General features: G+C 43.0%; 1 protein-coding gene across 3 annotated transcripts in view; it reads right to left on the minus strand.

Annotated features, from left to right (window-relative positions):
- The window catches only part of LOC132780600 (proto-oncogene tyrosine-protein kinase Yrk), a 136274-nt gene that overhangs the window by 44491 nt on the left and 78991 nt on the right, over positions 1 to 12792 (minus strand). For all 3 annotated transcript variants that reach the window (XM_060784328.2, XM_060784330.2, XM_060784329.2), the window contains exon 3: positions 584 to 848. In XM_060784328.2, coding sequence (XP_060640311.2) covers positions 584 to 836 — 253 coding nt within the window. In that variant the 5' untranslated portion in view covers positions 837 to 848. The remainder of the gene's footprint in view (positions 1 to 583; positions 849 to 12792) is intronic.

The raw sequence follows: 12792 nt of genomic DNA on the forward strand, positions 1-12792 counted from the left end.
CACTGCTGAACAGCTCTCACAGTGAGGAAGTTCTTCCTAATGTTCTGGTGGAATCACCTTTCCTATAGTTTGAAGTCATTGTTCTGTCTCCTAGTCTCCAGGGTAGCAGAAAACAAGCTTGACCCTCCTCCCTATGACTTCCCCTCACATATTTATACATAGCCATCATGTCTCCTCCCATGCCGTCCAGTTGTGTTGGATTCCCAACATCTCTGGCTGCTTGAAGTGTTGATAATTATCATGTGTTCCACCTACAGAATCCCTTGTTGGGAAAGGATGATTTGAGGAACTGAAGGCATCCCAAAACACCTGATAAAAGTAGGAAAGTAATAAAGTGGGCAAACACCCTCCAGGTGTTTTGGACTTCAACTCCCACCATTCCTAACAGCCTCAGGCCCCTTCCTTAAGTGGCTGAGGGGGGAAAGGAAAGGGCCTGAGGCTGTTAGGAATGGTGGGAGTTGAAATCCAAAACACCTGGAGGGAGGGCCCAAGTTTGCCCAGGCCTGCAATAGAGGCACACACACTTTATCCTTAATGCCGGACTGCCATCCATCCCAGTTCCAGATTTGGTGTACAGACAAACCTGTGATCCCAGTTCCAGGCATGTGCAGAGAAGGAGTGGGGTATACGCCGGAGCCCCCCATGAAGGCAGGCGTGGAAGGCCTTGGCGTTCCTTGGAAGTTGTTGAAGTCAGGGATGCATGTAAAAGTGTTGGGGGCGTTCTGCTGGGCTGGATCAGGATTGTAGCAGGAGCTGGGAGGTGGGTTAGGCGTTCCATCGCCACCATTACTCTGGGTCTTATTCGTCTTCTTTTTTTTGCATTGCACACAACCCATTGCTGGGCAGCACTGGGGACGGGGAAAAGAAAGAAACAAAAGGAAAGGAAATGAACAATGAGGTACCAGGGCAGGGAACATAGCATCCTCCTTGCCTTTTGGACTACAAACCCCAGCATCTGCAAACATGAGACACACTAGAGGTGGCTTATATCAGTGTTTCTCAACCTTCCTAACACCATAAAATTATTTTCGTTGCTACTTCACAACTGTAATTTTGCTACTGTTATGAATCTAACAGTGCTCCATGCAGTCATGCCGGCCACATGACCTTGGAGGTGTCTACGGACAACGCTGGCTCTTCGGCTTAGAAATGGAAATGAGCACCACACCCCAGAGTCAGACATGACTGGACTTAATGTCAGGGGACTACTTTTACCTTTACCTATGAATCTATCAAAATCTGATATGCAGGATGCATTTTCATTCGCTCGACCAAATTTGGCGCAAATACCTGATATTGTGCTTCTCAACCTTCCTAATGCCGTGACCCCTCAATACAGTTACCCATGTTGCGGTGACGCCCAACCATAAAATTATTTTTGTTGCTACTTCACAACTGTAATTTTGCTACTGTTGTGAACCATAAAATCTGATATGCAGGATGAATTTTCATTCACTCGACCAATACCTGATATTTATTTAGTTATTTGCAGTATTTATATCCTGCCCTTCTCACCCCGCAGAGGCCTCGGGGTGGATTACAATACACATGGCAAACATTCAATGCCATAGACACACAACGTATATAGACAGACACAGAGGCAATTTAACATTCCAACTTTTCATGAGGCTATTCTGGCTACCAGGGGAGCTGTTGCTTCACCGTCCAGTTGTGACACTGATAAAGTACTTCCTTATTCTTTGCATGCTTGCTGGAGATTTTTTATGGCATCGTAAATTAGTTAAATTAGCCTTAGAATCATAGAATCAAAGAGTTGGAAGAGACCTCATGGGCCATCCAGTCCAACCCCCCTGCCAAGAAGCAGGAATATTGCATTCAAATCACCCCTGACAGATGGCCATCCAGCCTCTGTTTAAAAGCTTCTAAAGAAGGAGCCTCCACCACACTCTGGAGCAGTGAGTTCCACTGCTGAACGGCTCTCACAGTCAGGAAGTTCTTCCTCGTGTTCAGATGGAATCTCCTCTCTTGTAGTTTGAAGCCATTGTTGCGCGTCCTAGTCTCCAGGGAAGCAGAAAACAAGCTTGCTCCCTCCTCCCTGTGGCTTCCTCTCACATATTTATACATGGCTATCATATCTCCTCTCAGCCTTTTCTTCTTCGGGCTAAGCTCCCACCATCCTACAACAGCGGGAGATGGCACCGAGGTTATAGCCCAGACCTCTTATATGTGAGCGACAGCATTGTACAGCAATGCACTAAATCAGTGTGCCCACCAACTCCAAACACACAGCACCGACCAATAGTATGCCAACTGTTCCCAACGATAAGGCCTCAGGAAGTTCGGTTTAAACGAAGATTCAACTTCAGAAAGGCTGATTGGACTAAATTCTCAGACATGTTAGATGACATGATCATATCGATCGCGCCAATCCCTGAGGAATACTAGCACTTTATTGAAATAGTGAAAACCTGCTCACGGGCCTCGATACCGAGAGGCTGCAGAACCAACTACCTTCAGGGCATCACTCCTGAAACAGCTGCCTTGTTGGAAAACTATTACAGGCTCCACAATGAAGACCCATTTAGTGAGCGAACCCTTCAGGCAGGGCAGAGCATTGTGTCCTCCATCCTTCCCAAGTAGGCGGTACCTAAATTTCCTACTTGACAGATGAAACTGTCTTTCAGGCTGCAAAGGATAACAACAAGCTACACAAATTGGTCGGACACTCACTCCGACCCGGGCTGGCTTCGAACTCATGACCTTTCGGTCAGTAATGATCTTAATGCAGCTGATGCCCAGCCAGCTACACCATATACACCCAAATTTGAATACTGTTGGGGTTGGGGGGGGGGGTGTGATTTTGTCATTTGGGAGTTCTAGTTGCTGGGATTTATAGTTCACCTAAAATCAAAGAGCATTCTGAACTCTGCCAATGATGAAATTGAACCAAACTTGCCACACTGAAGTCCCATGACCAACAGAAAAGACTGGGAGGGTTTGGTGGGCACTGACCTTGTGTTTGGGAGCTATAGTTCACCTACATCCAGAGAGCACTGTGGACTCAAACAATGATGGATCTATACCAAATTTCAAAAAGAAAAATGGGTTCCCCTGAAACTGTGGAGACCAAAATCCACTGATAGTGGTGATATGAAAATAACTAAATTAACTCAATGTATATATTACAAATACACATGTCAAAAACTGCCACATACACATAAGTAGAAACAATTGGGTCTTCTCTAAAAGTATAAAGCAAAGTCTTCGTTTGAGAAAATGTCCTTTCTTTATTACATGTGAGTAGACTCCAGTAGTCACATGAATTGACTCCAACCTGCTACCGGTTTCGACTCACAAGAGTCTTCGTCAGGCGGTTGGGTTCAAATTATCAAAAACAAGCTCAACTTTTAAGGTGAAAAATTCGCCACAGAATAAAACTCCTTGCAGAGTGCACTGCTCAACAAAGAATAGTTGATTCACCCCACCAGGAGTCTGTTGGTGAATTTCTCACCTTAAAAGTTGAGCTTGTTTTTGATAATTTGAACCCAACCGCCTGACGAAGACTCTTGTAAGTCGAAACCGGTAGCAGGTTGGAGTCAATTCATGTGACTACTGGAGTCTACTCACATGTAATAAAGAAAGGACATTTTCTCAAACAAAGACTTTGCTTTATACTTCTAGAGAGGAACCAATTGTTTCTACTTATGTGTATGTGGCAGTTTTTGATATGTGTATTTGTAATATATACATTGAGTTAATTTAGTTATTTTATATCACCACTATCAGTGGATTTTGGTCTATACCAAATTTGACACGAATACTCAATATGCCCAAATATGAACACTGGTGGAGTTTGGGGAAAATAGACCTTGACATTTGGGAGTTGCAGTTGCTGGAATTTATATTTCACCTACAGACAAAGAGCACTCTGAACCCCACCAATGATAGATTTGGGCCAAACTTCCCACACTGAACTCCCTTGCCTTGAAGGGACTTGCTGATGCAAGCCTCTCTCCAGCCTCGCACGCTCTCCCTTGCCTGCACATGCACACCACACCGCCATGCACCAAGCATGCCTGCTCTCCTCTCCCCATTTGGAGTCTCAGAAACAACCCTCCCCATGGCTGGCCAATCACAGAAGAACGAGGAGAGGATTCACTTTGTTGTTGTTCATTCGTTCAGTCGTCTCCGACTCTTCGTGACCTCATGGACCAGCCTACGCCAGAGCTCCCTGTCGGCCGTTACCACCCCCAGCTCCCTCAAGGTCAGTCCAGTCACTTCAAGGATGCCATCCATCCATCTTGCCCTTGGTCGGCCCCTCTTCCTTTTGCCTTCTACTTTCCCCAGCATTATTGTCTTCTCTAGGCTTTCCTGTCTCCTCATGATGTGGCCAAAGTACTTCAGCTTTGTCTCTAGTATCTTTCCCTCCAGTGAGCAGTCGGGCTTTATTTCCTGGAGGATGGACTGGTTGGATCTTCTCGCAGTCCAAGGCACTCTCAGCACTTTCCTCCAACACCACAGCTCAAAAGCATCGATCTTCCTTCGCTCAGCCTTCCCTAAGGTCCAGCTCTCACATCCGTAGGTTACTACAGGGAATACCATGGCTTTGACTAGGCGGATCTTTGTTGCCAGTCTGATGTCTCTACTCTTCACTATTTTATCGAGACTGGACATTGCTCTCCTCACTATCTGTTTCCAAAAAGGAAGAGAAGGACAGGCAAAGAGATCTTCAGCCTTCTCTGCCAAAAGGGTTCCTAGGACAATCAGAAATATACATTTTCTGATGGTCTTTAGCGACCCCTCTGAAACCCCTTCACGACCGCCCCCCAGGGGTCCTGACCTTCAGGTTTAGAAATGCTGGCTTATATTGTCTAAAACACAGAGAGTTCCTTTTCAGGTTTGCCTGCCTCTGCAGTACGGGGGTAGGAGAGAAACAGGAGGGTATGGGGTGGGCGAGGTCTTGATTCGTAGGAAAATCCAAAGGCCTCCCTTGTAGGCATTCAAAGTAAAACTGCAGCACAAAAAACACAGCATTTAAAAAGCGCTTTTGTTGTTCTTATTACATAAGTACAAACAGGCACATGATTTTGACAAAGAAGAAGTGATATGAAATGGTGGAAGAAAGAGAACTCTCCCCCGCTCCTTACAATTCCTCTAATGGTGTTCCTGGGATACATGAAGAACAGAGGAGAAATTGGCAGGATCAACAAAAAGCAGGGGGAAGGAGAAAGCATGCTCGCTGCTGTTTCCCTCAAGAATGGTTGAATGAAAGGTAATTTCTTGTTCCCTTCTCTTTCTGCCACAGGCTTGTTGCATGGCAACATATTTGGAATGTCAGGCAAAGGAAAGCATGTGTCTCAGGAGACAAGGTGGGCCACGGAAGGAGATCCGGAGGATGGGAGATAGACTGTACAAGTCCAGGCCATAGCCTCGCCATTCTTGCCCACCTCACTCCATGGACAATCTGGCACTCATCACGACTGGCAGATTTCTAAATGGCAAGAAAAAGTGGTTTTCGTTTTGGAGGTGTTGGGAGTTTCACCAACCAAAGCCAGGTACAAAATTTAGCACTAAAGAATTTGGAGCCCAGGAATACTCAAAGAAGTGACAAACATCTACAGTGTTTATCAACCTTCCTAATGCCACAACAACTTAAAACAGTTCCTCATGTTGTGGTGACCCCCAACCATATTTTTTTCATTGCTACTTTATAACTACTTTTGCTACTGTTATGAATCATAGAATCAAAGAGTTGGAAGAGACCTCATGGGCCATCCAGTCCAACCCCCTGCCAAGAAGCGGGAATATTGCATTCAAATCACCCCTGACAGATGGCCATCCAGCATCTGTTTAAAAGCTTCCAAAGAAGGAGCCTCCACCACACTCCGGGGCAGAGAGTTCCACTGCTGAACAGCTTTCACAGTCAGGAAGTTCTTCCTCATGTTCAGATGGAATCTCCTCTCTTGTAGTTTGAAGCCATTGTTTCATGTCCTAGTCTCCAAGGAAGCAGAAAACAAGCTTGCTTGCTCCCTCCTCCCTGTGGCTTCCTCTCATTTATACATGGCTATCATATCTCCTCTCAGCCTTCTCTTCTTCAGGCTAAACATGCCCAGCTCCTTAAACCGCTCCTCATAGGGCTTGTTCTCCAGACCCTTGATCATTTTAGTCACCCTCCTCTGGACACTTTCCAGCTTGTCAATATCTCTCTTGAATTGTGGTGCCCAGAATTGGACACAATATTCCAGGTGTGGTCTATCATATCTCCTCTCAGCCTTCTCTTCTTCAGGCTAAACATGCCCAGCTCCTTAAACTGCTCCTCATAGGGCTTGTTCTCCAGACCCTTGATCATTTTAGTCACCCTCCTCTGGACACTTTCCAGCTTGTCAATATCTCTCTTGAATTGTGGTGCCCAGAATTGGACACAATATTCCAGGTGTGGTCTAACCAAAGCAGAATACTTCCCTAGATCTAGACACTATGCTCCTATTGATGCAGGCCAAAATCCCATTGGCTTTTTTTGCCGCCAAATCACATTGTTGGCTCATGTTTAACTTGTTGTCCATGAGGACTCCAAGATCTTTTTCACACATACTGCTCTCAAGCCAGGCGTCCCCCATTCTGTATCTTTGCATTTCGTTTTTTCTGCCAAAGTGGAGTATCTTGCATTTGTCCCTGTTGAACTTCATTTTGTTAGTTTTGGCCCATCTCTCTAATCTGTTAAGATCATTTTGAATCCTGCTCCTGTCCTCTGGAGTATTGGCTATCCCTCCCAATTTGGTGTCGTCTGCAAACTTAATGAATCATAATGTAAATATCTGACATGCAGGATGTATTTTCATTCACTGGACCAAATTTGGCACAAATACCTGATACGCCCAAATTTGAATACTGGTGTTGTTGGGAGGGGGACGGGATGGATTTTGTCATTTGTGAGTTGTAGTTGCTGGGATTTATAGTTAATCTATAATCAAAGAGTATTCCGAACTCCACCAAAAATGGAATTCAACCAAATTTGGCACACAGAACTCCCATGGCCAACAGAAAATACTGGATGGATTTGGTAGGCATTGACCCTGAGGTTTGGAGTTGTAGTTCACCCATATCCAGAGACAGGTGCGGCTCAACCATTATGCAAAGTAAGCATTTGCAGTATAGTTGATTTTGCCCAGGGGCGCTCTCGGGGGAAAACAGACCTTGACATATGCGAGTTGTAGTGCCTGGGATGTATAGTTCACCTAAAATCAAAGAGCATTCTGAACTCCACCAATGATGGAATTGAACCAAATATGGCACACAGAACTTCCATGACGAACAGAAAATATATATCAGTGATTAGTTGGGGGGGGGGGGGGCAAAATACTGTTTGCTTACCATTGAAAATTACCTAGGGCCGCCTCTGTCCAGAGAGCACTGTTGACTCATGGTAGATCTGGGCCAAACATGGCACAAATAATCAGTATGGCCAAATGTGAACACTGGTGGAGTTTGAGAAAAATAGTTGCTGGGATTTATAGTTCACCTACAATCACAGAGTGTTCTGAACCCCATCAACAACAGAATTGGGCAAAACTTCCCACACAGAACCCTCATGCCTTGAAGGGACTTGTTAGGGCAAGGCTCACTCCAGCCTTGCGCATGCTCCCTCGCCCACATATGTGCACCACGCTGCCATGCACCGAGCACACCTGTTCTCCCCTCCCCACTTAGAGTCTCAGAAACAGCACTCCCCTTGGCTGAGAGGCCAGCTGTGAGGCCGGCCCATCACAGCAGAGGAGGGCTTTTGGTGGGAGGATTCCCCTTCTGTTTCCAAAAAAGGAAGAGAAGGACAGGCTGAGAGATCTTCAGCCTTCTCTGCCAAAGGGGTTCCTAAGACCATCAAAAAACTATATGTTTGGCGACCCCTCTGAAACCCCGTCACGATCCCCCCAAGGGGTCCTGACCTCCAGCTTGAGAAACACTGATCTATACAAACATCAATTCCTGGTGAACTTCAAGCTTCCTTAATTCAACATCATAATTTAGAAGTAGATTGGACCAATAATGTCATTGCTACTCTTGTTATGCGAGTGGGAGTTAGAAATCTTTGGTGAGCCACAACCGATCGCAATCTCATACTATCCCAGTTTGGCAGGAAGAGATCCAGGTATAATTCCATCTTCTCAGCTGTTTTTAAAATGCTCTCATTTCTCTCTCATCCACTCTCTTTGTCCTGGCTTACTTCAAATTCTTGATATTTTGAACATGCCAGGGATCTTTGCAGCACAGTAGGGTTGAGATCTCAAAGCAAGAAGCCAGAAAACTTTTTATCCCCTAGTTACATTCGACAGGTTTTAAAATAACATTTCCAGATAGGCCAGCCCCAGAAAAATAATATCCGAATATTATGAGACAGCTTGAGAGGTAAATGGAAGCAAATGAATTCAAGCAAAACACTATCTATGTCTTTATTTACTATGGCTCGTATTTTTATTGTGTCTTCCTTTCTGACTGTGGTCTGCTTTCCATGTGAACAAGTCATTTCTCTGTCAAGATTTAGTCAGAAAAAATAGAGTCGCTGAAGGCTTTCATGGTTGGAATTACTGGATTGTTGTGAGTCTTCAGGCTGTAAAATGTGTAGCATTCTCTCCTGACATTTCAAGCTGGCTAATTGCAACATTCACACTTGCTTCTAACAGTCAAGAGTTCTTTCTCCCACCCTGGACACTCCACAGATATATATACACCCCACTTGCCTCATTTCCAACAGACCTCTGAGGATGTGTCATGAAATATGGTGTATGGTTTGAATTGAATAGTATGAAAGATTTATGGTTGAGGTCTATATAGTCTAGAGATGCCATCCTAAGGAATGAGGCATGGAAAACTACAAGAAGGAGGTGAAGAATTCATGGACTGTAATTAAAAGTTGCTGAACTGCTGATATTGATGACCAGTGACAATGATTAACATTTGAACTTTTGGTGAAATACAACATGTTTATATTATCAAAGACAATAGCTCTTTAACTTAAGTAAATATTTACAAGGTTCCTTACTTTAAGAAGGATGTCAACACAAGGCTCCTTATGTTTACCAACACCAATTAAGGAAAGTCAACATCTGCCGGGAACTGGGGAGCCAGAATGTTTCAGGCTGGAAAAACAGCTATCATTCATTTACAACTTTGGAACAACATCGGCAAAAAATATTGCTATATAACAGACCTTATTACAATTCTAAAATTTTGGCAGACCGGAGGAGTCTGGACCACCCGCCATGCTCTGCTCCACAGGAAGGAGAGAGATAGTGTACCTTTGGAAGTGGCAGATCTGCAATGGAACGCAGTCTGGTGACTTGCTCCTTTTCTCACAGGAAGAGAAAGGAGTGCGATTTTGGAATCATGATACTTTCAGAAGGCAAGATCATCAAGTTTGCAGACGACACCAAATTGGGATAGCCAATACTCCAGAGGACAGGAGCAGAATTCAAAACGATCTTGACAGATTAGAGAGATGGGCCAAAACTAACAAAATGAAGTTTAACAGTGACAAATGCAAGATACTCCACTTAGGCAGAAAAAAACGAAATGCGGGAGTTGCAACCCAGGGGGGGGTGGAGCCTCAGCCTGATGAGTGGACGCTAAACCCGGAGCTCCCATGAAGGGGAAAAGAAAATAAGAAAATTAACTATTAGGAATGGACTCACAGTGAGTAAAAAGAGACTTTCTGCCTGGGTGAGTTGTTAAGCCACCCATAAATTTCTTTGTTGTCGGGAAAGAGAAGATAACAAGGTAAAATAAATCACTTTCGGTTTTGCTCCTGGAAGGCTGGAAGGCTGGAAGGCTGAGCGTCTCTCAATGGTGAAAAGACCAAACTGAGACTAGCAACTCAGCAAACTTAGCAAAGAGTGGCAAAGTAAAGCTTTATGAAACGAGGGAAGAAAACCCAGCCCAAACAGAGAGGAAGGGCTGAGCAAAGACAAATTAATTATTACCTACGACGCCGACCCTCCCCCTCCGATAGAAGCTGGGAAAGAGCACAGGAGACAGAATCGGCTGAGTATCTCGCTGATTGCTCAACCCAGGGAAGGAGCTATAAATCAGCCACAATGGCAACAGCACGAAATGGAGGAAAGGATGAATCAGAGGAAATCACAAATAAAGAACTACTACAGCAGATTCAAGGGATCAAAGATTTGATCTTAAACAGCACTCAAGAAATTACAACTAAGATCACCGGACTAGAAAATCAAATAAAAAATTTACAAGCAACCTCACAGAAACTGGAAAAGAAAAACCAAGACTTGGATGTAAGAGTAACAGCAGCAGAAGTACAATTGGTAGCAAACACAGCAGAGATAAAACAATCTCAAAAAAGCCTTCAAAGAATGGACTTGAAGGTAATAAATTTAATGGACAGAGATAGAAGAATGAACATTCGAATAAGGAATTTCCCAGAAATAAATGGAGAAAATCCTGGGATGTTAAAAAGAGAAATAATGACATGGCTTAAACAGAATTCCGAAACAGACTGTGAAGAAGCCTGGTTTGAGAGAATCCATAGAGTGGGATTTAAAAAAACGACCTCTTTTCCTCGCGACATTTTGGTCAGATTTGGGAATTATTACTACAAAGACAAGATAATGAAAGCACTACGAAGACAAGCATCCTCACTAAAATACCAAGAGACACCGATACAGATTTTTCCAGATCTGTGCCCTGAAACTTTGGAGTGGCGGAAATCTATTCGCCAATGTACCACCATTTTACAAAGCCAGAAAATTCAGTACAACTGGGGTTACCCGGTTTTCTTGAGGTTTCGCTGGAGAAATAATAACTATAAAATTACGTCTCTAGATCAAGGTCTAGTATTGCTGAATGAACTGAATTTGACAAATGGGACAACAGATACAACATAGATAGAAAAGAAGGGAGGGGAGAAAGAGAAAGGGAAGCCGGATCTGGCGACTGGAAAAGAAGACTAATATGGACCAAGACAGGAATGAAAAAGACTGTGAGAAGGACTGACTAATCATTAGTATGAAATATGTAATCCTACTAGTTAAGGCAATATAAGAATACCCTGGGAGATATCGGAATGGGTGCACTCAGATGGAGGATGGGTCCTCTCCCCCCACCCCACAAAATGGTTTGGAGTAAACCAGGTTCAAGACAAGTAGTCTTTGAACATCGTGGGGTGAAAGGAATAGGGGGAGAAGAGCACTTCACAAAGGAAGGGAGGGAAGGGAGGAAGAGGGGGGGAAAGCAGTGGGGAGCATGAATTAGGGACCAGCCAAGTAAGAGGATAGGTAGAATGGTAAAGAAATGGGGGAACACCTGAGGATCGTATCTTTGAACTGTAAAGGTTTGGGCTCGATTTATAAAAGGAAAACCATTGCAGATTTGATTTATAAAGCTAAAGCTCATCTTGTATTCTTACAAGAGACACACCAATCTAAACCAAAGGTGAACGAGCTTAAGATGCGGGGATCTGTAACGTATATAAAATCATATGGAACATCTAAATCGAGAGGTGTGGCAATTATAATCCAAAATCAATGTGGTTTCAATATAAAGGAAACAAAGATAGATGAGCAAGGAAGATATATTATCATACAAGGGACGATGGGGAATGAGGATTTCACTTTTGCTAATGTATATGCTCCAAACACTAACCAAGCGGAATTTTATGAAACAATATTTAAAGAAATAGAGGGAATACAAAAAGGGTATTTGATCATAGGAGGGGATTTTAATGGAATAATGGATGAGGAAATGGATAAATCCCACCACACAAAGAAAGGGAAAATGCAAAATAGAACAACTCTAAATAGAATAATAAGGAACAAAAATATGGTTGATATTTGGAGAACGTTAAGGGGGAATGAGAAAAGATTTACATTCCATTCGACAGCTCATCAAATGTTTTCTAGAATTGATTATTTTTTTGTTTCACAACAGGTACTACCCAAAGTTCTAGATACTAGAATAGGGGTAATAAGATGCTCAGACCATGCATTAATAAGCTTGGATCTCCAAATAAAGAAGGATTATCAAACATATAAATACTGGAAGATAGGAAATGCAGTATTAGAGAATAGTAAGATAGTGGGGAAAATAACCAAAGAATTAGGAGATATTTGGGAAATTAATGATAACAATCAATGCTCTTATGCAACTGTGTGGGATGCGATGAAAGCAGTATCAAGGGGCCTGTGTATAAAAGAAGCATGCAACCTAAGAAGAGAGCAAGAAGCAGAGAGAAAGAAGTTAGAATTAGAAATCCAAGAACTAGAAAAGAGATACATAAAGGAAAAAGATAAACAAAGTTATCTTAAAGCAATGGCCAAAAGGAAAGAATTGGATAAACATGACTTGGAAAAAGTACAGAGAGATTTAATATACACAAAAAGGGAATATTTTGAATATAGCAATCGGAACTCTAGGATGCTAGCTAAAGCAGCACAAGAGAAGAAGAATAAGAACACAATTGGAACTATAAAAGATAAGTGGGGTAGGGAAATTATATCAATGAAAGAAAAGCTAGCTGTCTTCCAAGAATTTTATCAAAAATTATATACAGCAGTGGATAACCCTAACAACAAAATAGAAGGGGTTATAGATAAATACTGGAAAATAAAATTACAAGAGATGGATAAAATGAGTATGGAACAATTAGTATCAGAAAAAGAGATAGGAGACGCTATAGATAAATTGAAAGGAGGGAAGACTCCTGGAATGGATGGCCTAGGACCGGAATACTATAAAAAATTTAAATCAATTTTAGTACCAAAATTAAAAGAACTATATAATAGGATAATGGAAGGAGAACAGATCCCTTCATCATGGCAGGAA

The sequence above is a fragment of the Anolis sagrei genome, chromosome X, assembly GCF_037176765.1.
Source record: "Anolis sagrei isolate rAnoSag1 chromosome X, rAnoSag1.mat, whole genome shotgun sequence".
Classification (NCBI taxonomy): Eukaryota; Metazoa; Chordata; class Lepidosauria; order Squamata; family Dactyloidae; genus Anolis; species Anolis sagrei.